At 38.3% G+C, this 27069-nt stretch overlaps 1 protein-coding gene across 4 annotated transcripts in view; it reads left to right on the top strand.

Annotated features, from left to right (window-relative positions):
* Positions 1-27069, top strand: part of USP8 (ubiquitin specific peptidase 8) — a 68048-nt gene that overhangs the window by 23020 nt on the left and 17959 nt on the right. For all 4 annotated transcript variants that reach the window (XM_066344735.1, XM_066344738.1, XM_066344734.1 and 1 more), the window contains 7 exons: positions 708-870; positions 3063-3105; positions 5568-5712; positions 13336-13498; positions 15853-15997; positions 16288-16511; positions 25989-26573. In XM_066344735.1, the coding sequence (XP_066200832.1) occupies positions 708-870; positions 3063-3105; positions 5568-5712; positions 13336-13498; positions 15853-15997; positions 16288-16511; positions 25989-26573 (1468 nt within the window). The remainder of the gene's footprint in view (positions 1-707; positions 871-3062; positions 3106-5567; positions 5713-13335; positions 13499-15852; positions 15998-16287; positions 16512-25988; positions 26574-27069) is intronic.

Genomic DNA, 27069 nt, shown 5'->3' with positions numbered 1-27069 from the left:
TTGCTTCACTTTAGTTCATTGCTTGCTTCTGGCTTATTGTATGTGCCTTGACTGGTGAGCCCAGGGTTTTGAACCGGTGACCTCAGCATTCCAGGTCAACACTCTACCCACTTTGCCACCACAGGCCAAGCAATTATGCATATATATCTTAATACCTAAAAGTAAGTCCTGTGTTAATGGAACATAAAAGTTAAATTCTTTTGCTATATCACTTAAATTATGTTCATGTGTTACCATTAATATTCTTTACTGAAGTTTTTTAATATTTTGAATCACTTTTTAACAAGTGGATAAGGCTTATAGTTAATTTTAGCATTAATATTCTTTACTGAAGTTTTTTAATATTTTGAATCACTTTTTAACAACAAGTGGATAAGGCTTATAGTTAATTTTAGGATTGTAAGTCCCTTAAGAAGAAAATTTCTGCAGACTTGAATCATTTAAAGGTTGAAATTAGTGGGAGGGAAAGAGCAACAAGAGCACTAAACAACTTCAGCTTGAAAACATAGAGTTTCTTTTCAAAATTTTGGGCAATTTGAAATCCCCAGAGGGCGGATTTACGAACTGTGGCTTGTGGTGAACAGTGGCAGCACTGACTTTTGGGAGAAAGTATATGCCCAAGGCAGGAGACTAGTGTATGCATCTGTAACTCATTTATTTTCATGATCATTGCAATAAAACACATCTTGATGACTTCTTTCAACTAGATATGAAGAAGCTGAAGTTCGAAAAAAACTTGAAGAAAAGGACAGACAGGAGGAAGAGCAATTGCAGAAACAGAAAAGACAGGAAGCAGGAAGAGAGGATGGTGGCACATCAGCTAAAAGTTCTCTGGAAAATATATTGGATTCCAAAGACAAAACCCAAAAGGTATTTCAAATTAGATAAAAAGACTCTTAGATGATTTGTGTAAGAAGAGTTGAGATATCACTAATATATTTTTTTTGTCAACAAGAGTAAAATTTATTTGATGTGTTTTTACTAGAAACTGAATTGAATATTTGAGCTTCAGTTGGTTTGTTACAAGTTTTTGGTTTGTGGTTACCATGAGATTCATATATAATAAGCTGTGTTTCTTGCAGTCAAGTTTAAGTTGATGGTCACTTACAATTGTATTTTAAAAGTTCTTTTTTTTTACTGTTAATGAAGACTATTTAAGTCTAGTGTAATATGGGAGAGAGGTTGAATTCAACAATGCTTAAAATTTCGAAGGATTTTTAAATGCTGGCTAGCTAATGGTTAAGTATTGGAGTATGTTAGTGTGAGATGTTGGTCAGTGTGAGAGAGATCATCTGTGTTTGCTAATTGTGAGTTATGGAAATTAGGCTTCTACTCTCCCAGAGATCAGTTGGGGCCCCATGTTTTAAAAATCTTTTTATGTAGTTAAATACACATAACAAAATTTAACACCTTGGCCCTGGCTGGTTTGCTCAGTGGTAGAGCGTCAGCCTGGTGTGTGGAAGTCCTGGGTTCAATTCCTGGCCAGGGCATACAGAAGAAGCACCCATCTGCTTCTCCACCCTTCCCCCTCTCCTTTCTCTCTATCTCTCTCTTTCCCTCCCGCAGCCAAGGCTCTGTTGGAGCAAAGTTGGCCTCGGTGCTGAGGATGGCTCCATGACTTCCACCTTAAGCACTAGAATGGCTCCAGTTGCAACCAGAGCAGTGCCCCAGACAGGCAGAGCATCGCCCCCTGATGGGCATGCTGGGTAGATCCCAGTCGGGCACATGCGGGAATGTCTCTGCCTCCCCGCTTCTCACTTCAGAAAAATACAAAAAAAAAAATTAACACCTTAACTATTTTTTAGGTACACAGTTCTGTGGTGTTGAGTACATTTATATTGTTGTGCAACTGTTACCATTCTCCATCTCTAGAACTCCTTTTATCTTGCAAAACAAACTATATTTAGTAAACAATAATTCCTTAATGCCCTCTCCCCCCAGCTCCTGGTGACCACCTCTCTATTTTCTGTCACTATGCGTTTGACTACTCTAGGTACCTCATTTAAGTGGAATCATATACTGTTTGGAAAGCCCTACATTTTTACTGAAACCCCGTGTTTATGTTTTTGTCATATTATACACCTTTTGTGTGTGTGTGCGTGTATCCTTCATTATTATAATTAACACATGATGTTACTACTTTATTTTTTAACCTTCATACTAGCTTTGATCCACTACTTTTACTAAATGTTTGCCTTAATCAGTGAGTTGGTTTTCTTTCCAGTGTTTTATTTTTATTTCTACTATTTGCCATTTCTTTCTGCTTAAAGAAGTCCCCATAACATTTCTTATATTGTTGGTTTAATGATACTGAACTCCTTTAGTTTTTGCTTATCTTAGAATCTGTCTCTCCTTCAATTCTTTTTTCTTTTTTAAGTGAGAGGATGGGAGATAGACTGCCTCATGTGCCCAGGCTGGGATCCACCTTGCAACCCTCATTTGGGGTTGATGCTCAGACCAACCAACCTACCCTCAGTGCCTGGGGCTGACATGAACCAGTCATACCACTGGCTGCAGAGGGGGTGAGGGAGGAGAAGAGAAGCTAATGGTTGCTTCTCATGTGTTCCCTGATCGGGGTTTGAACCTGGGACGTCCACACTCCAGGCTGATGCTCTATCCACTGAGCAAACCGTCCAGGGCCTCTCTTTCAATTCTGAATGATAGCCTTACTGGGTAGAGTATTCCTACGTTTTGATTGTTTTCCCTTTAATCACTTTGAATAGTTTGTGCCAAGGAATATCACAATTTTTATTTCATTGTAAGTACTCTCTTTAAATGAAATAATTTTTTGTAAAAATCTATGTTTTTAATTATATTTAGCCAATAACTAAAGGAAATTCTGAAGAAATGTCATTTGATTCAGATACACTACCAGGTTTTTTAGCTGTTAACTACTGATAGATAATGCCATTACTATTCATCGGTATTTTTATAAAATGCCAATACTCAGAGCTCTTCATTTCCTGGGCTTTCAGTTTCAATGAAGTATTAAAGTTAAACATCTTATATCTATGAAAATTTTTGTTTATATTAAAGTTGAAACTTTTATTTCTATGAAATAGATAAATGGTGAAAAGAGTGAAAAAGATGAGACCACAGAGAAAGGTAAGTGTACAGAAAGAGGGATTACTTTTAGGTTTTCACTTAGATCTTTTAATCAGAATTAGCTTCAGATTTTATACAGTGAGATTCTAACATTGTGTCTAATCTGTATAGAAGCTAAGTCATTTTTCCTAGCCTGTACAAATATACTAAACGTATTATATTCTGCATTTATATGTTATGGGTTATATTTTTTATAATATGCAATTGGAAAAATCAAAATCACAATGTTTATTTGTCATTGTTTTCTTTTCAAGATAGTTTAGCATGGTGGTTAAGAGCATAGACTCTCAGAAGTGAGACTGCCTGGCTTTGAACATTGGCTCCTGAATTTCCATGTGATCTTGATTATGCTGCTTAACCTCTAACTTAATTTCCCCTTTTTAAAGTGGGGATAATAACAGTATCTATTTCATAGGCTTATTGTGAGGATTAAATGAGTAATATATGTGAAACTCATAAAACACATAGTAAACTTTATGTAAGTATTAGCTGTTACTACTTATGACTCTAAGTTGAACACTTAGTTATTTAAAAGTCTTCTTTACTCCCTTAAAATATCTAAACCAGTAATTTTTATATTATCCGCAGGTGGTGTGGATGCTCTTAGTCAGAAATATATGACCTATAGAGTAAGACAGGCAGTTGCCTAAGTTTTCCTCTCAGAAAAGGGTTAACTTAAATATTAATTGTATATAACACAAAAATAAATTGTTTACTTAAAATATTGCCATACAACAATAAAAATAAACTTCCTAAGGTACCTTCCTGAAAGCAGTTATCAGTTCATTCTAAGATCTGTTTTTATCTGTATGTTTCTTTGTATCTCATCCTGCTTTGATAGTACCCTTCTCAGTGGTTTGTTCTCAACCTGTTTAGACTGTGTCCTTGTCAAAATGATCTTGATGATTAGAAAGGGAGGTAGAATGGTTATTCGCAGCTGGGTATTTTAGCTTAATAGATACTGTGACAATATTCTTCTCACAGCTCACAGCTGAAGAAATAGTTCTTTACATATTAAGCTCTGTTGTAGTGTTTTTTGATCTTTTACTTTAGGTAGTAGAAGCTGGAAGAGGAAAATAGCAACATAGGGAATATTTATTTTGACAGAAAAATAAAGGGCTAGATAGTTAGTATTTTGGGCTTAGGGGACCATGTCATCTTTGCTGTTGCAGCATGAAAGCAGCGAGCAGCCATAGCAGTATGTAAACAAGTGAGGATAGCTTTCCTTCAGTAAAAACAGGAGGCCATAGTTTGGCAACCCTTCTCATGGGTTTGTTACTCCAGGAATACTTGAAAACCTAAAGTAGTCCCCATAAAACCCAAATTAAAGGCTTTTTAAAAAGAATTTAGACCCTTTTAAGAATTTTTTGAGCCATAGGTGTTTCTTCTGTCTGACATTTAAAAATGGCATAATTTTTAAAAATAGATTGTTTTCACAAGTTACACATACTAATTTTTTTTTCTTTTAAGTGAGAGGTGGGAAGATAGACTCCTGCATGCGCCCCAACCGGGGTCCACCTGGCCACCCTTATCTGGGGGTGATGCTCAAATCAAATCAACCGAGCTATCCTCAGCACCTGAGGCCGACGCTCAGACCAACTGAGCTATCCTCAGTACCTGGAGCTGATGCTTGAACCAGTTGAGCCCCTGGCTGCAATAGGGGAAGAGGGAGAGAAGCAGATGGTCGCTTCTCATGTATGCCAGGACTGAGGATTGAACCCCAGACTTCTTCATGCCAGGCCAACGCTCTGTCCACTGAGCCAGCTGGCTAGGGCTTAATTTCTTTTATTTTATACCAGTAATAAAGGTAATGCTAGAAGTAATTATAAGCTCAACAGCAAGTTTTGCTATTTAAGTCTTTATAAACAGAGTGTTGAATTCGTTTCTAGATAAATGTCAAAAACACATTATATTTAATGTTAGTTTAAAAGATAATAGCCCTGGCCAGTTGGCTCAGCAGTAGAGCATCGGCCCAGTGTGTGGAAGTTCTGGGTTTGATTCCCAGCCAGGGCACACGGGAAAAGCTCCCATCTGCTTCTCCACCCTTCCCCCTCTCCTTTCTCTCTCTCTCTCTCTCTCTCTCTCTCTCTCTCTCTCTCTCTCTCTCTTCCTCTCCCACAGCCAAGGCTCTATTGGAGCAGAGTTGGCCCAGGCGCTGAGGATGGCTCCATGGCCTCCGCCTCAGATGTTAGAATGGCTCCAGTTGCAGTGGAGCAACGCCCCGTAGTGGGCATGCTGGGTGGATCCCATTTGGGCGCATGCGGGAGTCTGTGTCTCTGCCTCCCCACTTTTCACTTCAGAAAAAAAATAGGTAATAAATACTAAGATGGAATAGCAAGTATGTGAGTATGTGACACTCAATATACTTCCTCTTCTAGAAGAAGCTATGCTTGTCCTGTGTTTAGTGATATATCACAGACCTGGGTGCTCCTTGTCACTAATGTTATCCTCTTGATTCAAAGGCTCAGTCACAGCAAAGGAACTATACAAAATGATGACAGATGTCAACATCAGCTTGATGATAATGGACACTCGAAGAATGCTGGATTTTCAGGATTCCCATATTTTAAATTCTCTGAGTGTTCCTGAAGAATCCATTAGTCCAGGGTAGGTCATGTGTATTTAATAAGTAAAATGGTAAACTGTGGATGATAGTAAATATTACTAATTAGCATCCAGTCTAACTGTGATAAAACTGTTTTCTTTTCCTATTGACCTTTTCATTTTTTGCTCCTAATGACACACTTGACCCTTTCTGAAGAGGAATGGAAAAGATATTCCAGTCTGGCTGTTTTCTTCTATCTGTAGCATTTGGGTCTTTTTAGAAGAGAAATGAAGCTGCTGTCTTTGTGTGCTGTCTCTCCCCAGTTGTTTGTTGACTTATTTCTCATACTATTTTTTATGTATTAGCTTTTGAAGCATATGCACCAGATTGACTAAAATCATAGGCTAATTGAATTGGGGTTTTTTTGTCTGTCTGTTTTATATGTACTTAATGGCTGAGTTCATATTTTAAAAATTGATTTGAGAGAGAGAGGATGGGGGTGGGGAAGAGAGAAAGAGAGAGAGAAACAAATGTTGATTTTCATTTCACCCATTTGTGCATTCATTGGTGATTCTTGGATGTGCCCTGCCCGGAGGTTGAACCCACAACGTTGGATTGGGACAACAACCAACTGAGCTAACTGGCCAGGGATAATTTAATTCTTCATTAATTTGAGAATTCTCCTACTATTGTCTGTGTTAACTGAGTGTATACATACTTTATTTTTTTAGTGAGAGAGAGGGACAGACAGACAGGAAGAGAGGGAGAGATGAGAAGCATCAGTTCTTTGCTGCAGCACCTTAGTTGTTCATTGATTGCTTTCTCATATGTGCCTTGACCAGGGGGTTCCAGCAGAGTGAGTGACCCATTGCTCAAACCAGTGACCTTGGGCTTCAAGCCAGTGAGTGACCTTTGTGCTCAAGCTGGTGAGCCTACACTCAAGCCAGATGAGCCTGTGCCCAAGCTGGCGACCTCGGAGTTTTGAACCTGGGTCCTCTGCATCCCAGGCCAATGCTTTATCTACTGCTCCACTGCCTGGTCAGGTCACAAATACTTTTTTGAAAAAGAAGCAATATAGCTAAGTGATTAAGAGAGACTATAGACCCTAAAGTCAGACTGTAGTCAGATTATAAATACCTTTTATTAACTACATTACTTCTAGCTAGTGACCTAACTTCTCTAAGCCCATGTTTTCATCTGTAAAATGGAGATAATAATAGTACTTATCTCAGAGGTTTTGAGAAAGTTAAATGAGAAATTCTATACATTGATACTTAGCATAGTGCCTGGCATTTGTAAGGACTTAACAAAAAAATTTTTTTCTGCCTGATCAGTGGTGGATAGAGCATCAACTTGGAACACTGAGGTTTCCAATTTGAAACCTCAAGGTTGCTGGCTTGAGTGTAGGATCATCTACATGATCCCAAAGTCACTGGATTGAGCAAGCGGTCACTGGCTCGGCTTGAGCACCCCCCCCCCCCCCATCAAGCAATCAGTGAACAACTAAAGCAGTGGTTCTCAAAACTTTTTGAAGTTGGGCACATTTAAAATCCTACAAATAATTGTAGGCGCACTATAGACAAATTTCTGAGAAATGTTATAATAAAGTCAAATATTAAAGAAAAACTATAAAGTCCAAGCATGCTTTTATGGTAAACAAAATAAATATGACAAAATTAAATTTATTTTGACATTAAAAAACATTTTTATGTTACATTTTTTGTTATGCTTTTTAGAATTCATAAAAAAGGGTTAAAAATAAAAAAACTACAAAACAATTATCTTTATATATATGTGTGTGTATGTATATATATATATATATAGATATATATAGATAAGATATAGAGATACATTCTTAGTAAGATTTAGTAAATTTGGCAGGTCCTGGCGCAAATGCATTAAGTTTTTTCATTCTTATGTTTATGAGAAACATGAGCCTGATGTGTCCTAGTGGTTTCTTGAATGTTTGGGCATATATTTGAAAGGCAAACTCTCATTTCCTCCTCAAGACATTGAAGAATTCCTCTTTTTACTCTTAATTGTGTTGAGTGCTGAAAACCCCCACCATACATATCATCTGAACTTTACACCAAACAAAGGATAGAAGAAACTTGCCTTCAGCCTTTCTGGGGGACATGGTGGGTAGTGTAAACAATCCAGCACCACAGCTTAACAGCCTTTTACAACGTAATCAGGCAAGTGAGGTGGGGAGTTGGGCAGACTGTCCAGCTTACAGCCAATTCCCCATACCTCTGTCCCCCAAAAATCTAAACTCCAAAAACCCTGTTGGGCCTGACCAGGCGGTGGCGCAGTGGATAGATCATTGGACTGGGATGTGGAGGACCCAGGTTCGAGACCCCGAGGTCACCAGCTTGAGCGTAGGCTCATCTGGTTTGAGCAAAAGCTCACCAGCTTGGACCCAAGGTCGTTGGCTTGAGCAAGAGGTTACTTGGTCAGCTGAAGGCCCACAGTCTGAAGGCATATATGAGAAAGCAATCAATGAACAACTACGGTGTCACAATGAAAAACTGATAATTGATGCTTCTCATCTCTCTCCGTTCCTCTCTGTCCCTATCTATCCCTCTCTCTGACTCTTTCTGTCTCTGGGGAAAAAAAAACACCAAAAACACCCTGTTGGTTTTTGGTCCCCAACAGGCACATATTTCTCTGGAATACCACAGGGCGCACCTGGAAATCTTAGGGCGCACACTTTCAGAACCACTGAACTAAAGTGAAGCAACTACAAGTTGATGCTTCTCATCTCTCTCCTCCCTCTCTTTCTCCCTTTCTGTCTCACTCTTGCTCTCAAATCAATTTAAATTAAAAAAAATTGTTTTTCTTTTTTGATAAGGCTTTTAACCTATAAAATTAAAGTTACATGCTTAGGTATATTATATATTAGAAACTATCACAACAGTAACAGAGTTAAAACTCCAGATCCAGGGCTGTTTTCATTATTTTGAGGGTTATATAACAAGATATAACAATATATAACAATATATCTTGTTATATATTTTTTGAATTAGGTAATAAAATTTACATAGTATTTGGTATATTTTAGATGTTTGCTAAATGTTTGATCTGAAAAATAGCATGCATTGTATGTGTCTGTCTGTGATTTATGTATCAGTCTAGCTATTAATCTGATTTATTTTAATAGAATAGTTTAGCATGATGATTTTTATTTTTAGTAAGAGAAGGGGGAGGCAGAGACAGACTACTGCATGCGCTCCAAACGGGATCCACCAGCAAGCCCACTAGGCAAGATGCTCTGCCCATCAGGGGCCCTTGCTCTGTTGTAACCACAGCCTTTTTTTAGCACCTGAGGCGGAGGCCATGGAGCCATCCTCAGCACCTCAGGGCCAACTTACTATAATGTAGCCATGCTGCAAGACGGGCGGGGGGTGGGGGGGTGGGGGGAGGGGGGAGAGAAGAGAAGAGAGAGAGAGAGGGAGAGGGGTGGAGAAACAAATGGACGCTTCTTCTGTGTGGCCTGACTGGGAATTGAACCCTGGATTTCCACACACTCTACCACTGAGCCAACTGGCCAGGGCCTTGATGATTTACTTTTGTACAAAGCAAGGTGGCCTCTGCCATCTCCACTATTATTTATCTATCCTGAACCACTGAACAGATTAGTAAATATACTATTTAAATATATAAGATTAAGCCTGACCAGACGGTGGCTCAGTGGATAGAGCGTCGGACTGGGATGTGGAGGACCCAGGTTTGAGACCTCAAGGTCGCCAGCTTGAGTGCAGGCTCATCGGGTTTGAGCAAAGTTCACCAGCTTGAGCCCAAGTCGCTGGCTCGAGCAAGGGGTCACTCGGTCTGCTGAACCCCCTCCCCCCCCCCCCCCCCGTCAAGGCACATATGAGAAAGCAATCAATGAACAACTAAGGAAACCGCAACAAAAGAATTGTTTCTCATCTCTCTCCCTTCCTGTCTGTCTGTCCCTATCTGTCTCTCTCTCTGACTTTCTCTGTCTCTGCCACAATAAGTAAATAAATAATCAAGTAGGTTGAATATATTCCCAGGATTTGAAAAGAAGAGAAAGTTATAATTAATCTTTGAGTAGTCTAATCTGTAGTAACAAAAAACTGATGCTTTTTTTTTTTAGTTTATTGTTCTCCAAAATAGGAGATTTGGACAACTGTGAAACTCAGGATGAGTTTAGGTTAAAGATTAAAGAACAATGAATTACATACCAAGAAAACGATTCCCCTTTAATTTCTGTTACAGTCCTTCTGAATTAGTTAAAAGAAGTCGCAGTTTGGTACTAGCATTCCTTTTTAATATTTGCTAATCTCTCTTTCCAGAGAGCAGGCCTCATGTTTCTGTAGGCAACAGTGTCTACAGCTAGCTGATATTGATTACTATATTTTTTCATTGTCTATTTTTAAGTTTTGAAACTGTAGTATTCATACAATAAGAATGTTTATGTAAGTATTTAGCTCAGTAAATTTTTAAAAACTGAATGCACGCATTTAGTATCTGGACCAAGAAATGACAATTATCAGTGCAGAATCCCCTAATATACCACCTGTCAGTTACTCCCCATATCCCCACACACCCAGGGAACTACTGACTTTTAATAGAATAGATTCATTTGTCTCTGCTTTTGTAGTAGAACCAAACAATCTATAGTCTTTTGTATCTGGCTTTTTGTACTCAACCTAATGTATATGAGAGTCACCTATATCAGTGGTCCCCAACCCCCAAGCAGCGGACCGGTACTGGTCTGTGGGCCATTTGGTACCGATCTGCAGAGAAAGAATAAATAACATATTATTTCTGTTTTATTTATATTTAAGTCTGAACGATGTCTTATTTTTAAAAAATGACCAGATTCCCTCTGTTACATCCGTCTAAGACTCACCCTTGACACTTGTCTTGGTCACGTGATACATTTATCCATCCCACTCTAAAGGCCGGTCCGTGAAAATATTTTCTGACATTAAACCGGTCCATGGCCCAAAAAAGGTTGGGGACCACTGACCTAAATTATTGTATGCAGTTGTAGTTTGTTTTTTACTATTGCTATATGGTGATCTGTTGGGTGAATATAGCATAGTTTATTGATATATTTTATTTTTAGGATTATCATTTATTTATTGGAAACAATGCTATTCATGTGTATAGAATCACTGTATACATTTATATTCATCTATAGTTATCTTTTTCCAAGTGAGAGGAAGGGAGATAGACTCCCGCATGCGCCCCAACCGGGATTTACCCGGCAGCCCCCCTCTGGAGCTGATGCTCTGCCCATCTGGGGCCATGCTCACAATCGAGCTATTCTTAGTGTCTAAGGCAGAGGCTCCATGGAGCAATCCTCAGCACCCAGGTCCAACACACTCAAACCAGTCAAGCCATGGCAATCTTAAATAATAGACAAGGTAGAGCAGCAAAGTTACAGCAATGTGTGAAAATGACATGAAAGAGTGAAGTTTGGGAAATACTGGTTGATACTATTGTTTCCAAAGTGTTTTCTGTGGAATATTAATCTTGAGTTTTTAGATAAAAAGTATTTAGGCAAATATATCCCTGTAGTCAGAAATAGTCCTTAAGGCCCTGGCTGGGTACCTTAGTTGGATAGAGCATTGTCCAGATCCATCAGGTCTGTAGGTTCAGTCCCTAGTCAAGGCACATAAACAAGAATCAACCAATAAATACATAAATATGTGGAAGAACATGTTAGTGTTTCTCTATCACCCTCCCTCTCTTCTTCCCCCTTCCTCTCTCTCTCTAAAATCAATAAATAAAAATTTAAAAAAAGAAATAGTCCTTAAGAATACCACATTTCAGTTTTTCTCATTCTTTGTTGACTAAACATCCTTCTGATCTCAATATATTGGGTGAGAATTATTACGAGGCAATATTTTGTATCCTTTTTGTATTCTAATAGGTATAGTATCCAAAATTATTATATACAGGATTTTAAAAAAAATTATGAGTTTGCCTGACCAAGTGGTGGCGCAGTGGATAGAGCATCGGACTGGGATGCTGAGGACCCAGGTTCGAGACCCCGAGGTCACCAGCTTGAGCACGGGCTCATCTGGTTTGAGCAAAGCTCACCAGCTTGGACCCAAGGTCACTGGCTTGAGCAAGGGGTCACTTGGTCTGCTGTAGGCCCACGGTCAAGGCACATATGAGAAAGTAATCAGTGAACAACTAAGGTGTTGCAACGAAAAACTGGTGATTGATGCTTCTCATGTCTCTCTGTTCCTATCTATGCTTCTCTCTGACTCTGTCTCTGTAAAATATAAATAAATAAATAAATAAATAAATAAATAAATAAATCTGAGTTTTATTTATGCATAAAAGTTTCACCAGTCTTCCTGGCTTGCCAGTATTGTCAGTTAACTATTGAAATGTTTAAGTGCTTTGTTAGGAATAATATGGGGTTTCTTACCTGGGGGAGCAAATCTATATTTCTCATTCAATTATTCAGCAGGTATTTACTGAGCACTTACTGTGGGCTGGGTTACTGTGGTTCTAAGTGCTGGGAGTAAGGTATTGAACAGACAGAATATTTTGCCTCATGGAGCTGATATTTTATTAACAGAGAGACCGAGGTAGGTGAGACAGACAGTGAAACTTAAAATGTATGTCTGCTGTTGATTAGTGCTATGGAAATGGGTGTGTCAAGCTTGTATGTTGGGTTGGGTATTAAAATTTAATCCAGAAAGGTTTCAGGAAGAAGTTACTAATGAACAAATCTTGAGATTAGGAGAACAACTGATGCAGTTATCTGAGCGCTGAGGGTTTTTAGAAGGCGGGGACAGCAGGAGCAGAGGCCCAGAGGCAGGAGCATACCTGGATAAACCAGAATTACAAGGAAGCCGGTGCCTGGAGTGTAGTGAGGGGGCAAGTATGGGTGATGAGGACACAGGTAATAGGATTGGGTAGAGGGCTTGGCAGGCCCATTGTAAGGACTCTAGGAAGAATTTCAGGTTTTCTGTGAGCAAAAGAGGAAGTAACAGCATGCTTTAAGGTAGAATTGATAGTACTCACAGCTGATGATGTAAGAGGCAACACAGCAAAGCAACAGCTAAGAGCATGGACATGGACCAGATTGCCTGAGTTTGAATTCTGGCTTCACTTGGCAGCCCTAACCGTGGGCGGGTTACTTAGTCTCTTTGTGCCTCACTTTCCCCACTTATAAAATGGGGATAACAATGCCTACTTTATACGTAGCATTGGTATGAGGAGACAGAATCAAGCATTTAGAATAGTGCCTGGCACATAGTAAATGCTGTGTATGTTTGTGAAAGAAATATATTTGGGTATTTGTTCAACTATTAATTATCTGTATAGGTATAAGAATTGAAATATAAATTGTTACCAAGGTGACCCCCCACAGTTCTTTATATGGGGCTGAAAAGGTGCTTGAATGAGTTTCTCTGTTTTTAGTTTTGGTCCCTTTTTTTTGTAAAGGCTCAAAATCGAGCCTTTTTAGTCTTTAATACTAAAATATAATATATTCCAATATTATGCAGTTGTGATGTTAAACATTTTAGGGTAGTTAGTATCTTAAAACACAGTCTATTAGAAAGGACTGATCTCCCTTAAAGTTCTGCTATGGTATGATACCGACTTTAGAACAAAACTCAGTGTCTTATATTAATATATTAGGACCTCTCATCCTCTTTTGCCCCAATACAAATGTTAATACATTTCAGAGTCACTACTAGTTGGATTGAAGCAAACCTCCCAGATGACTCTAAAGATACATGGAAGAAGAGGGGGAGTGTGGATTATGTGGTACTTCTTGACTGGTTTAGTTCTACAAAAGATTTACAACTTGGAACAACTCTACGGAGTCTGAAAGATGCACTTTTCAAGGTTAGCAAGTTTCCTTGTTAGTTTACTATTATTGAAAGCCTTCTCTGGTTGTTAGAAAGGTATGTTGACTCGTTTACCTTACGGACAAGAAGATCCATTATACTTTGGTTCCAGATTTTTCTTAAATTTAGATTTAAAGACTAATTTTTAATTACCAATTAACAGTAAACTTTTGGTATAAAATAGAATATTAGAAATTTCAGAAATAGGAAATGTTCGAAAAAGTGGTTTTTATTTTAAAAATTAGCTTCTAAAACATCAAGAAAAAGGGAGGTGTCACTAAGGAAAAAAGATTGGTAGATTTGATTTCATAAAATGAAAACTTAGGTATGAAAAAATACTATAAAATTAAAAGGCAGAAGACAAACATTTGCAACAAAAATGGCAGTGACTTAGATTACCTAAAATCCAAAGAGTTTTCACAAATGAATAAGAAAATTACTTAAGTTAAAATGGTAAAATAAGTAGTGGACACAGACATAGAAGAGGAAATGCAAGTGATAACATAAAAATGGTCAGCTTTACTAGTAAGAAATGCAAAATGAAGCAATGAATGCCATCTTCACTGCTCAGATGAACCAACATAAAAATATGCAGTTTAATTTGTTAAATTATTAAACAATGATGGCACTGAATGCTGGTGAGAATGTGGTAAGGACAAAACTCAGCCTGCTGGTAGGAGGGTCAGTGATAGAATATTGCCTTCTAGAATGGCAGTCTTGAAAGCCTTAACACAGTTCATGCTTTAAAATAGGGAATCGAGAAATATACCCAAGGATATGTCAACATATGAAACTGCAAATATTTAACTAGTTTTGACCTATAAAAGGAGCAGTTTCATAAAGTTCAGCCTAAGATACTTGAAAGTTTAGTGTATGATAAAGGTGACATAACAAATCAGTGAAGAAAAGATGGGTTGAAATCAGTGGTTTAGGGACAGCAGTCTAGCCAGTAAGTGAAGAAAGTGGCTCCCTACCTTATTTCTTAGACCATACTAGACTCCAAATCAGCCAAAGATTTAAGTATGTTGATTGAAACAGTGAACTACTAGGAAAAAGCATCGGTGGGTATTTTTATTATCTTGATCTTAAATCAGGACACCATTAAGGAAGGTCAGCATAACTGTTAAAAACACCATTAAATGAGGTAAAAAGCAATCAAGACAGATTTTGTAACATAGATGACAAAGACCTTTTTCCCTAAATATTTAGAATATCTTTATTATTTTCTAAGAAAGTAGCAGACTCTAGAAAAATGGGCAAAGGATGTGATTGACTCATAGAATATAAATGGATAATAAACACATTAAAAGGTGTTTGGCTTCACTAATATGTGCTAATTAAAACGATACCATTATATGTCCACCGGTTTGGAAAAATTATAAAGATATATACTTTTGGTAAGGATATAAATTGATTTTGTCTTTTTGAAGGACAACTTGGCAGCATCTATAAAACTGATAAACCAATAGTTCTATTCCTAGGAAATTATCCTACAGAAATACACAGATATTTTTTTAAGATCATTTCAAAGATTAGCAGTATATATTGAGCCTTAAAATGCTCGTGGGCCTTGGCTCAGCATCTCCACTTCTGGTATTTTCTCTAATGGAGTTGATTGGGTGTATGCATATATAAGGAAGGATCTTCCTTGTTTATAATTAAAAGGGAAAAATAAGTTAGTGTTCAGATGATGGATTCAGTTTTGATATATGTGTATTTGTGTGTACCTGTGTGTGAAATAGAGTATCAGCTGGTCATTACAAATGATATATAGCTCTTTATTAACCTTTTGAGTAGTGAGTGTTTTGTTAACCCTTTGAGGATGTACATGAACATTCATATTATTCAAAGGATTAATAAAAGATAGTCATATAAGAGAAAAGTAGCATTATAAAAGTTTCATTGTTTTGTAAAAATAAAGTTTAAAAAGTGTGTATCACCTGGCCTGTGGTGGCGAAGTGGATAGAGCACCAACTTGAAACACTGAGGTCACTGGTTCAAAACCCTAGTGCCTGGTCAGGGCACATATGACAAGCAACCAGTGGACAACTAAAGTGAAGCAGCTATGAGTTGATACTTCTCGCTTCTCCCCCTACACACACTGTAAAATCTTAAAAATAAAACGTGTGTATCTTCATAGAAAACTAAGAATAAACTCTGAAATGTTAAATTTAGTATCTCTGGGTTGTGAGATTATGGTTGATTTTTATTGCATATAAACTTATTTTTTTCTAAGATCATGGATTGTATAATTTTTATTATTTAGAAGATGAATCTTCAAGAGCAGTTATAAAATGCAGGTTGTTGTGTTTTTAGCTGCCATATTAAAAACACTATTTCCTTATTTTGTAGTGGGAAAGTAAAACTGTCCTGCGCAATGAGCCTTTGGTTTTAGAAGGAGGCTATGAAAACTGGCTCCTTTGTTATCCCCAGTACACAACAAATGCTAAAGTCACTCCACCCCCACGAGGCCAGAATGAAGAGATGTGTATCTCATGTATGTATGTGAAAATTCTTGTGTACAATTGCTTCAGTAAAATAAACTTTATGTTCTCAGGGTAATGTTCTTGGTGGTGTGTGCATTTGTCCTATTAGATAGCAATTTGTTTTCAAGCATAAAACATACAGGATGTCCATAGCCTGGAAGCTGATGTTTAATTCTTTAAGACTGTTGTCACCTCATTTAGTTTACTGTTAACTATCACATGTAATATGCATGAGATATGTCAGTACTGTTTATGTGGTTTGTGTTCTTTCAATTTATTATTACTCTTTTGTGGATTTTAGTGGATTTTACTTATCCCTCACTGGAAGAATCAGTTTCTTCTAAACCTACTGCACAGATGCCACCTCTTCCTATAGAAGTTGGTGAAAATATACAATTGGTAAATCATCAAGATGAAAGAATGAGACCATTGACTACATCAACTCCAGCTGAACTAATTGTTACTTCTAAGTCTGATGTTTCACCTATAATCCAGCCAGTGCCTATTGTAAAGAATTTGCCACAGGTATGTTCTTGATTTTCTTTTAATGTTTTTGTCTCTTTTAACATTACATTAAATATATAACCTTTAATATTTTAGAAAGAAAAATATCAATAAGAAGAATCTGTATGTTTTGATACCTTTTTTGCTATAAAGTATTTCCATTATAATTCAGTTCTGTTGCCACAGCAATATTAGAATAGGTAATTCATAAATTATTAATCCAGCTGGTGATCCATTTGCTACAGGCAATACCGATAAAAGCTTTTATATAATCAGGAACAAGTCAAGGATGCTCAATCTCTCTCCACTCTTATTCAACATAGTTCTGGAAGCCAGAACAATCAGGCAAGAGAAAGAAATAAAAGGCATTCAAATTGGGAAAGAAGTAAAAGTGTCACTTTTTGCAGATAACATGATTCTTTACATAGAAAACCCTACAGACTCCATCAAAAAACTATTAGAAACAATAAACAAAATTGTAGGATACAAAATTATAAAATTGTAGGATACAAAATCAGTTATAAAAATTCATTGCTTCCTATATACTAGCAATGAAACTTCAGAAGAGAAGTAGAAAAAAAATTCCTTTTGCAATTACAATCAAAATAATAAAATACTTAAGAATAAAATTAAAGGATGTGAACTACAAAGCATTATTTAAAGAGATTGAAAAAGATACAGTGAAAGATATTTCATGTTCATGGATTGGAAGAATAACATAGTTAAAATAGCCATATTACCCAAAGCAATTTACAAACTTAATGGAGTCCCCTGGCCAGTGGTGGTGCAGTGGATAAAGCATCAACCTGGAATGCTGAGAGGTTGCCAGTTTGAAATCCTGGGCTTTCCTGGTCAAGGCACATATGGGAGTTGAGGCTTCTTGCTTCTCTTCCCCTTCTCTTTCCTCTGTCTCTCCTCTCTAAAGTGAATAAAAAAAATTGAAATGCCTAAATCAGGAGTTACAGACTTTAGCCTGACCTGTGGTGGTGCAGTGCATAAAGTGTTGGCCTAGAATGCTGAGGTCACCTATAGCAGCCAATTCAAAACCCTGGGCATCCCTTGTCAAGGCACATATGAGAGTTAACGCTTCCTGCTCCTCCCCCTTTCTCTATCTCCTGTCTCTCTAAAAATGAATAAAATCTAAAAAAAAAAAAGAAAGAAAATTGAAGAAAAAGTAAAGAAATAGGGCATAAAATGATCAGATTTGTATGGAACCACCTTTTGTGGTTCCACCTTTTGTGGAACCCCAAATAGCAGAAGCAAAGCTGAGAAAAAAGAGTGAAGCTGGAAGTATCACATTCCCTGACTTCAAATTATACTACAGAACTACGATCATCAAATCAGCCTAGTATTGGCAGAAATACAGGCATATAGACCAGTGGAACAGAATTGAGAGCCCAGGGTGGGGGGTGGGAAACGTGCATGTGGGCAAATAATTTTTGACAAAGTAGCTGGAAACACACAATGGAGAAAAGAAAGCCTCTTCAGTAAATGGTGTAGGAAAATTTGGAAAAGCACATAGAAAAGAGTGAAACTAGATTACAGTTTGTTCCCATGTACAAAAGTTAATTCAAAATGGATCGAAGATAAATATAAGATCTGAAACAAATTACATAGAAGGAAGCATAGGTACTAAATTTATGGACCTTGGTTGTAGAGAAGATTTTATGAATTTGACCCCAAAGGCAAGGGAAGTAAAAGCCAAAATAGATGAATGGGATTATATCAAACTAAAAAGCTTTTGCACAGCAAAAGCAACTGATGACAAAAAGGCCACCAACCAAATGGGAGATGACATTTGCAAATGATAGCTCAGCAAGGAGTTAATATCCTAAGTATATAAAAAACTCAACGCCAAGCAAATGCTCCAGTTTAAAAATGAAGCAGGCCCTGACCTGTGGTGGCATGGTGGAAAAAGTGTTGACCTGGAATGCTAAGGTTGCTGGTTCAAAACCCTGCGCTAGCCTGGTCAAAGCACATGGGAGTTGATGTTTCCTGACCCTCCCCTCCTCTCTCTCTTTTTCTCTCCCTCTCTCTAAAAAATGAATAAATAAAAATCTTTAAAAAAACTGCCTGACCACATGATGGCGCAGTGGATAGAGCGTCACACTGGGATGCAGAGGACCCAGGTTCAAAACCCCAAGGTTGCTGGCTTGAGTGCAGGGTCACTGGCTTGACTCTGGGATCATAGACATGACCCCATGGTTGCTGGCTTGAGCCCAAAGATGCTGACTTGAAGCCCAAGGTCCCTGGCTTGAGCCCAAGGTCACTGGCTTGAGCAAGATGTGTCACTCATTCTGCTGTAGTCTGCGCCCCCCCCCCCCCCATCAAGGCACATAAGAGAAAAGCAATCAGTGAACAATTCAGGTGCCACAATGAAAAATTGATGGTTCTCATCTCTCTCCTTTCCTGTTTATCTGTCCCTATTTGCCCCTCTCTGTCTCTATCACTAAAAACAAAACAAAACAAAAAGAAAACTGAAGCAGAAAGGGGAAAAAAGCAAAGCAAAGGACTTGAATAGACTCCTCTCCCTGGAAGACACACAGAGTGAACAGATATATGAAAAGATGTTCAACTTTACTAGCTATTAGGGAAATGAAAATCAAAACAATAAGATATCAGTTCATACCTGTTAAACTGGCTATTTTCAATAAGACAAATAATAACAAGCACTGGAGAGTTTGTGGAGAGAAAGGAACACTCATTTACTGTTGGTGGGAAAGTAGACTGGCACAACCACTATGAAAAAGTGTTACATTTCCTCAAAAAATAAAGAATAGAGTTACCATATGACCCAGCAGTTCCTCTGTTTGGTATCTTATTTACCTGAAAACCATGGAAACATGTATTTGCAAAGACACGTGCACCAGCATTATTCAAAGTGACCAAGACATGGAGACAAGCACGGTACCCTTCAATAGAGGACTGGATAAAGAAGATTTGGTACATATATCCAGTGAAATACTGAGCCATAAGAAAAGTTTAAATTCTGCCATTTGCAACAACATGGATGGACCCTAAGAATGTTATGCTAGCCTGACTGGCAGTGGTACCGTGGGTAAAGCATTGACCTGGAACCCTGAGGTCGCTGGCTTCAGCGGGGAATCATCCACGTGATCCGAGAGCTCACCATCTTGAGTCCAAACGTTGCTGGCATCAAAAGCACAAGGCTGCTGGTTTGAGCAAGGGGACACTGGTACAACCGTGCTTAAGGCGTATACAAGAAGCTTGGTGTAAAACCAAAGTGAAAGCAACTATGAGTTGATGATTCTCACCCTCTTTCTCATTTCCTGTCTCCTTCTCACTTGCTCTCAAAAAATTAAAAATATACATATATGTAACAGTATGCTAAGCAAAATAAGTCAGAAAAAGCTAAGAGCTGTATGAATTCACTCATGTGGGATATAAAACTGAAAACTCATAGATACAGACAACAGTATGGTAATTACCAGAAGGAAAGAGGTAGGAGATTGGGGTGGGGGGTACAGGAAGCCAAATATATGGTGACGGAAGACGGTTTGACTTTGGATGGTGAGCACACAAAACAACATACAGATTATGTATCACACAAATACCCACAAACCTATATGATCCTATTAAGCAATGTCACCCCAGTATGTTTTTTAAAGATTATATTATCACCACAGTGAGCTTGAATAACGCTTTTAAGTTTGGGGGAGGGGTTTTATTATTTAACCCATAGTATTTTCCCAAAAAGTTTGGCTCACCAATAATAAATATATAACATCGGCATTTTGGTTTTGAAACAGTACTTTAGTTCTATTTCCTTAGAATGTGATACATAAACAACAGGCATGTTTTAACAATTATCTACAAAATTTAAATAACCAAGATGTTATAATAAAAATTTACAGCATTTTTCTCATTAGATTTTATGTAAGGGAAGGTTAACTAATTTTTCCCTATTCTTTTTACAGCAAGACTTTTCAGCATTCATTTTTAAATTTTTTCCCTCAGATATATTTAAAACAGTATTTCACATTTGAAGTGGATTACAGGCCCTGGCCAGTTGGCTCAGTGGTAGAGCGTTGGCCTGGTGTGCAGGGGTCCCGGGTTCGATTCCCGGCCAGGGCACACAGGAGAAGCGCCCATCTGCTTCTCCACCCCTCCCCCTCTCCTTCCTCTCTGTCTCTCTCTTCCCCTCCTGCAGCCAAGGCTCCATTGGAGCAAAGATGGCCCGGGCACTGGGTTGGCTCCATGGCCTCTGCCTCAGGCGCTAGACTGGCTGTGGTCGCAACAGAGTGACACCCTGGATGGGCAGAGCATCGCCCCCTGGTGGGCGTGCCAGGTGGATCCCGGTCGGGCGCATGCGGGAGTCTGTCTGTCTCTCCCCATTTCCAGCTTCAGAAAAATACAAAAAAAATGAAGTGGATTACATTTAATTTATGGAACAGGTTATGAACAGAAAATTTAGTCTTTCTGTAAATTATAAAATGATGTGGTTCATGTATTTGTGTTTTTAAAGTTCTTTTAATATTTCAGGTTAAAATTTAAGATTAGTATTTGATTAAACAACTTTTCTTAAAGTGTAAATTTAAGAAAAAAATTTAAAGCTTATGTTAGTGCACTTTTTTTCAATACATTATTTAAACCCTATTCCCTTTGTAACTTAGATTTGTGCAATTTGTCAGACATTTTGAAGATTTTTGATATGAAACACAACATGAAGGTTTACAAATACAGTTAAGCCATGGATTCTGTCTGATGTTTAAGAAGGAGAGACTTGTACAAAATCAGCCATAGCATAAGGCAGAATATCTCAATGCTATAATAGTCACTGGAGCAGAACAAGGAGAGAAATTCTGACAGTATCAGGGATGTCTTTATGGATTTTTTATTTGGGCTTTAAGAGTTTACTAAGACTTGAGGATGGAAAAAATAGAAAATTGTATGACTAAAGGCTCAGAGCATGCTCTGGGATGAGTGCATAGTTTTTGCATGCTTGGACACAGCTCTCTATTGGAAAAGGGCTACTGATAGTAGATAAGACAGGAAAGATGGACACGAGTCATCAAGAGAGACTTGGATCAGATTGGAATTTTATCCTGTAGGCACAAGGAAACCATTTAAAGAATTTTAAACTTGAAGGTAACATGATCATAGATAAGCTTTTAAGATTAAGGAAAAATGAATTGAGTCACCAAAATGTGGATTGAAACATTTATTTTGGTTTCTATCCAACCTTTTATAGTTAACCTCATCTTCATAGTGGTTCTTTCCGCTGCATTCTCAAATGCACAAAACAAGACAGAATAGATTTTTTTTCCCTCAGAAAGAGACAGGAAGGGAGAGATGAGAAGCATCTATTCGTAGTTGCATCACTTTAGTTCATTGATTGCCTCTCATGTGTGTCTTGACGGTGGGGGGGGGGGGGGGCTCAAGCTGAACCAGTGACCCCTAGCTCAAGCTGGCGACCTTGAGCTTAAAACCAGCAACCTTGAGATCATATCAGCCATCCATGCTCAAGCTGGCAACCTCGGGTTTCAGACCTGGGACCTGAGCTTTTCAGATGGATGCTCTCTCCACTGCGCCACCACCCGTCAGGTGATTTTTTATTTTTCTTATTAAGTGAAGGGGCAAAAAGAGAAGTGAGGAACAAAGGAATGTTTTTTTCTTCACTTTTTCCTATGGTAGTGTTTTCTAGTGGAAAAACATACGATTTATTTTATAAGAACACTGTGCAGGTTGTTACTGGAAGATATTCTTATAAATTCACATTTTTGTTTCAGTAAACTGTTCTCAAAAAATTATGCCAACATTACTTCTAACAATTTTATATGGTTAGTATGCAGTTAAGTTGAGATAATAAACATTTAACTCATTTAATCATGAATTTAGGTCGTTGACTACTCAAGTTGTATTTAGGAGCTTATCTCTTAGGAATATTTTATTCATTCTCACAGCAGTATATTTATTTATTATATGCCAAGCACAGTCTCTACCTTCTTGAACTTATATTCTTAGGAAGAAAGGAGATTTTAAATAATTACAGTTATTTGATCAGAATCCCAATACATACTATAGGGGGGGAGGCTATTAGGAGGGTATATATGAGAGGACTTGGCTAGTTTTAGGGATCTGCTCTTTTCTAAGGGAGAGATATTTACACCAAGATTTAATGTTGTGGTGGGAATTATCAAGATGAACAGCTGATAGAAAGGCCTGAATTGGGAGGAGCATAGCATCTTTGAGGAAATTTTTTTTAAAGGGAAGTATGGGCCCTGGCCAGGTGGCTGAGTGGATCAAGTGTTGTCTCAGGGCACTGAGGTCACAGGTTCAATCTTGGTCATGGCACATATGAGAAGCAACCAGTGAGTATGCAATGAATGGAACAGTAAGTTGATGCTTCTCTCTCCTCTCTCTCTTTCTCTCTGTCTCTATCTGTCTCTCAGTGGGAAAATTTAAGGGAAACAAAAGAGAAGTACGAATAGATCTGGAGAGGATTATGCTAAGTGAAAAAAGCCAGTCAGAGAAAGACAAGTACCATGTGATTTCACTTTTGTGTGGAATCTAATGACCAAAATAAACTAATGAAATAGAAACAGACTTATAGATACAGAGAACAGCTGTCAGAGGGGAGAGGTGTTGAGGGACTGGGTGAAAAGGGTGAAGAGATTAAGCAAAGGAAAAAGACCTCATAGACACACCGGTATGGGGATTACCAGAGGGCAAGGGGGATGGAGGAGGTAGAAGAGGGTAAAGGTGGGGATAATGGTGATGGAAGAAGTCTTGACTTTGGGTGGTGAACACACAATACAATATACAATTGATATATTATAGAATTATACACCTGAAACCTATATAATTTTATTAATGTCACCCCAATACATTCAATAAAACTTTTTTTAAAAGGAAAGTATGCCTGACCAGGTGGTTACTCAGTGGGTAGAGCATTGACTCGGACACTGAGGATCTAGGTTCAAAACCCCGAGGTTGCCGGTATGAGCGCAGTCTCATCTAGCTTGAGTGCGGGCTTACCAGCTTGAGCTCAGGGTTGTCAGCTTGAGCGTGGGGTCATAGACTGGTAGGATTCAAATAATTTAACTACCTGTTCTCTGCCCTAATGACTGTTTTAAGTATAAAAAAATGATAGAGTGAAAGTAGTTTATTATTTCATGCATTTAATACTTAAATAAGAACAATAAAAGAGGTATACAAAACTAGATTGTTATAAGAAAGAGTTTTAAAATATTAATGAAAATATGTTAAATAATATGTGACAAAAAACAATAAAACTATTAAGACTTCTATATTGCTTCTTAATTGGCATCCTCACTTGCAGTTTTCTTCACTTTTATCCAAGCATCATCAGCTGTGTAATTTATCCTTAACCATCTTTTCACTGTGGGAGTAGGATCCCATTCCTTTAGAGGTAGGCCGATTAGACTAATAGTCACTGTGTTTGACATATTAGAAACAGGTGACTTCTCTTCTCTGAACATGCAGTGTGTCCGTAAAGTCACGGTGCACTTTTGACCGGTCACAGGAAAGCAACAAAAGATGATAGAAATGTGAAATCTGCACCAAGTAAAAGGAAAACCCTCCCAGTTTCTGTAGGATGATGTGGCAGCATGTGCAGATGATGACGGAACACCGTGTATACAGCGGAGCAGCCCACGGCCATGCCAGTCAAGATGTGGACGGTACAGAGGAAAGTTCAGTGTGTTCTGTGGCTTGCTAAATTCGAATCCGTGACCAAAGTGCAGCGTGAATATTGGTGCGTTTATAATGAAGCGCCGCCACATAGGAATAACATTACTCGGTGGGATAAGCAGTTGAAGGAAACCAGCAGTTTGGTGGAGAAACCCTGTTCTGGTAGGCCATCAGTCAGTGACAAGTCTGTAGAGGCTATACGGCAGGGGTCCCCAAACTTTTTACACAGGGGGCCAGTTCACTGTCCCTCAGACCGTTGGAGGGCCGGACTATAAAAAAAAACTATGAACAAATCCCTATGCACACTGCACATATCTTATTTTAAAGTAAAAAACCAAAACGGAAACAAATACAATATTTAAAATAAAGAACAAGTAAATTTAAATCAACAAACTGACCAGTATTTCCATGGGAACTAGGCTCCTCTCACTGACCACCAATGAAAGAGGTGCCCCTTCCGGAAGTGCGGCGGGGCCGGATAAATGGCCTCAGGGGGCCGCATGTGGCCCGCGGGCCGTAGTTTGGGGACCTCTGCTATACGGGATAGCTACCTAAGGAGCCCTAAAAAATCTGTGCATGAGCCCATGTCGAACTGCACTGAATAGGTATGAAACTGGGAGAGTTTTCCTTTTATTTGGTGCAGATTTCACATTTCTATTGTCTTTTGTTGCTTTCCTGTGACGGGTCAAAAGTGCACTATGACTTTATGGACACACTGTATTATGTTCATCTTTGAAAAATCCCACCTTAGAACCCTGATTACAAGTGCCATTTTAACAACCAGTTTGCCAAACTCAACAAAAATTAGATATTGGTTCTACCAAACCAGTGTGAACCACTGATCATAGACATGACCCCATGCTCACTGGCTTGAGCCAAAGTTTGCTGGCTTGAGCAAAGAATCACTGGCTCAGCTGGACCTCCCCGGTCATGACACATGAGAAGCAATCAGAGAACAACTAAAATGCCACACTACGAATTGATGCTTCTCATCATCTCTTTCCCTTCCTCTGTGTCTCTATCTGTCTCTGTCTCTGTCTCTCTCTCTTACTTTAAAAAAAAAAGTATGGCTGGTTTATAGAATAGTATAAAATAAAATTAGAGATATAGGCAGAGGTGAAATCAGCATGGTAAGGATTTTAGATGTAATCTGAGTACAGTGAATGGCTATTTAAAATAGGATTTTAAATGAGTGAGGAACATAGATTTGTGTTTTAAAATGATTACTCTGGCCAGAATGTGAAGAAATAGATGAGAAGAGGAAGGCAAGAGAAGAGATGGGGCAACAAGTTGGAAGCTGTGTAGAAAGAATGTTGGCATGGACTTGGTTGGTGCTAATGTAGATGGAGGAAAGATTGGTTGGTGCTAATGTAGATGGAGGAAAGATATAGGAGGAAATCATCAGACTGCAGCAGGGCATATGAGAGTTTTCTCATTAGAGTTATTGTTTCAATAGTAATATTCATGAGATAATCATGTTTCTGGGTAGAAATCATGGAATTCTGTTTTGGTCATGTTAGGTTTGTTGTGTATATATGAGACACTCATATGGAGTTATTGAGTAGGCAGTTGAATATGTGAAAATGGAACTGAAGTCTAGGTATGCCCAGACCTAGGTTTTATGTTGTAGAATGATACGTTAGTGTACTGAGTGTGTGGAATTAAGAGGAAGTAGGTGCCAATCTTGACACTGGGTAGTTTATGAATAGATATTCTGGCAGATGTTGTTTCCACAGTGTAATGGTTCTTTTATCACAACTTGATTGCATGAACTGAGTTCCTGGATTTGACAAAGTATGTTTTGTTCTGTTTTTGTTGCTATAGATTGATCGTACTAAAAAACCAGCAGTCAAATTGCCTGAAGATCATAGAATAAAATCTGAAAGTACAGATCATGAGCAACAGTTTCCTCAGAATGGAAAAGTTGTTCCTGATCGTTCCACAAAACCAGTAATTCCCCCTCCAATGGCCATGTTAACAGATGAAGAGAAAGCTCGTGTTCATGCAGAAACTGTTTTTTTGATGGAGAAAAACAAACAAGAAAAAGAATTTCGAGAAAGACAGCAAGAGGAACAGAAAGAGAAACTGAGAAGAGAAGAACAGGACCAAAAAGCCAGGAAGAAACAAGAAGCTGAAGAAAATGAAATGACAGAGAAGCAACAGAATGCAAAAGAAGAAATGGAAAAGAGAGAAAGTGAACAGATCAAGAAAGATGATAAAGAAACCTCAGCAAAGAGGGGTAGAGAAATGACAGGAGTAAAAAGACAAAGTAAAAGTGAACATGAAACTACTGATGCCAAGAAATCTATGGAAGAAAGGGGGAAGAGGTGTCCAACCCCTGAGGTACAGAAAAAGTCAGTGGGAGATGTGCCCTACTCCTCCGGGACAGGAGATGCGGGCTCGGGCAAGGTAAGCAGAAACGCAGTATCGATTGCCACCTGAGTGAAGTAAATTGTACATAAAAGGATGACACCAGTAGCGGTCCATGCATACAGCAGGCATTTTAAGGAGTTTTCTAGAGGGTGATAGATTAGTACTGCTCCATCTATATTTGCTCACCACTCTCCTTGATGGGTTGGGAATGGTATTGCTCTTTGTGTCTGTGAACTGCAACATATTTTTAATAATTGAAAGGAATAGCTACATTCTTTTTATTTTTGATGTCTCATCATCAAAAGACTAGAGTAAAATATATTCTTTCTTTGAGTATGGAAAAATATTTATATGACAAAGTTTGTATCTGTTTAGAATATGTCTAAAATCAGTGACATCAGAATAGCTAACATTTGTTTTTTATATACGATGATTGTTTTGATTAGGTCATTTCATTTGTTGCTTCATGTAATCAAAAATATTGGCAATAACCCCATTAATGTTGCCTTTATCTGCCCTGAGCTATCCCTCA

The sequence above is a fragment of the Saccopteryx leptura genome, chromosome 6, assembly GCF_036850995.1.
Source record: "Saccopteryx leptura isolate mSacLep1 chromosome 6, mSacLep1_pri_phased_curated, whole genome shotgun sequence".
Classification (NCBI taxonomy): domain Eukaryota; kingdom Metazoa; phylum Chordata; class Mammalia; order Chiroptera; family Emballonuridae; genus Saccopteryx; species Saccopteryx leptura.
The sequence above is the reverse complement of the archived record's forward strand: the minus strand, read 5'-3'. Positions and strand labels throughout refer to the sequence as shown.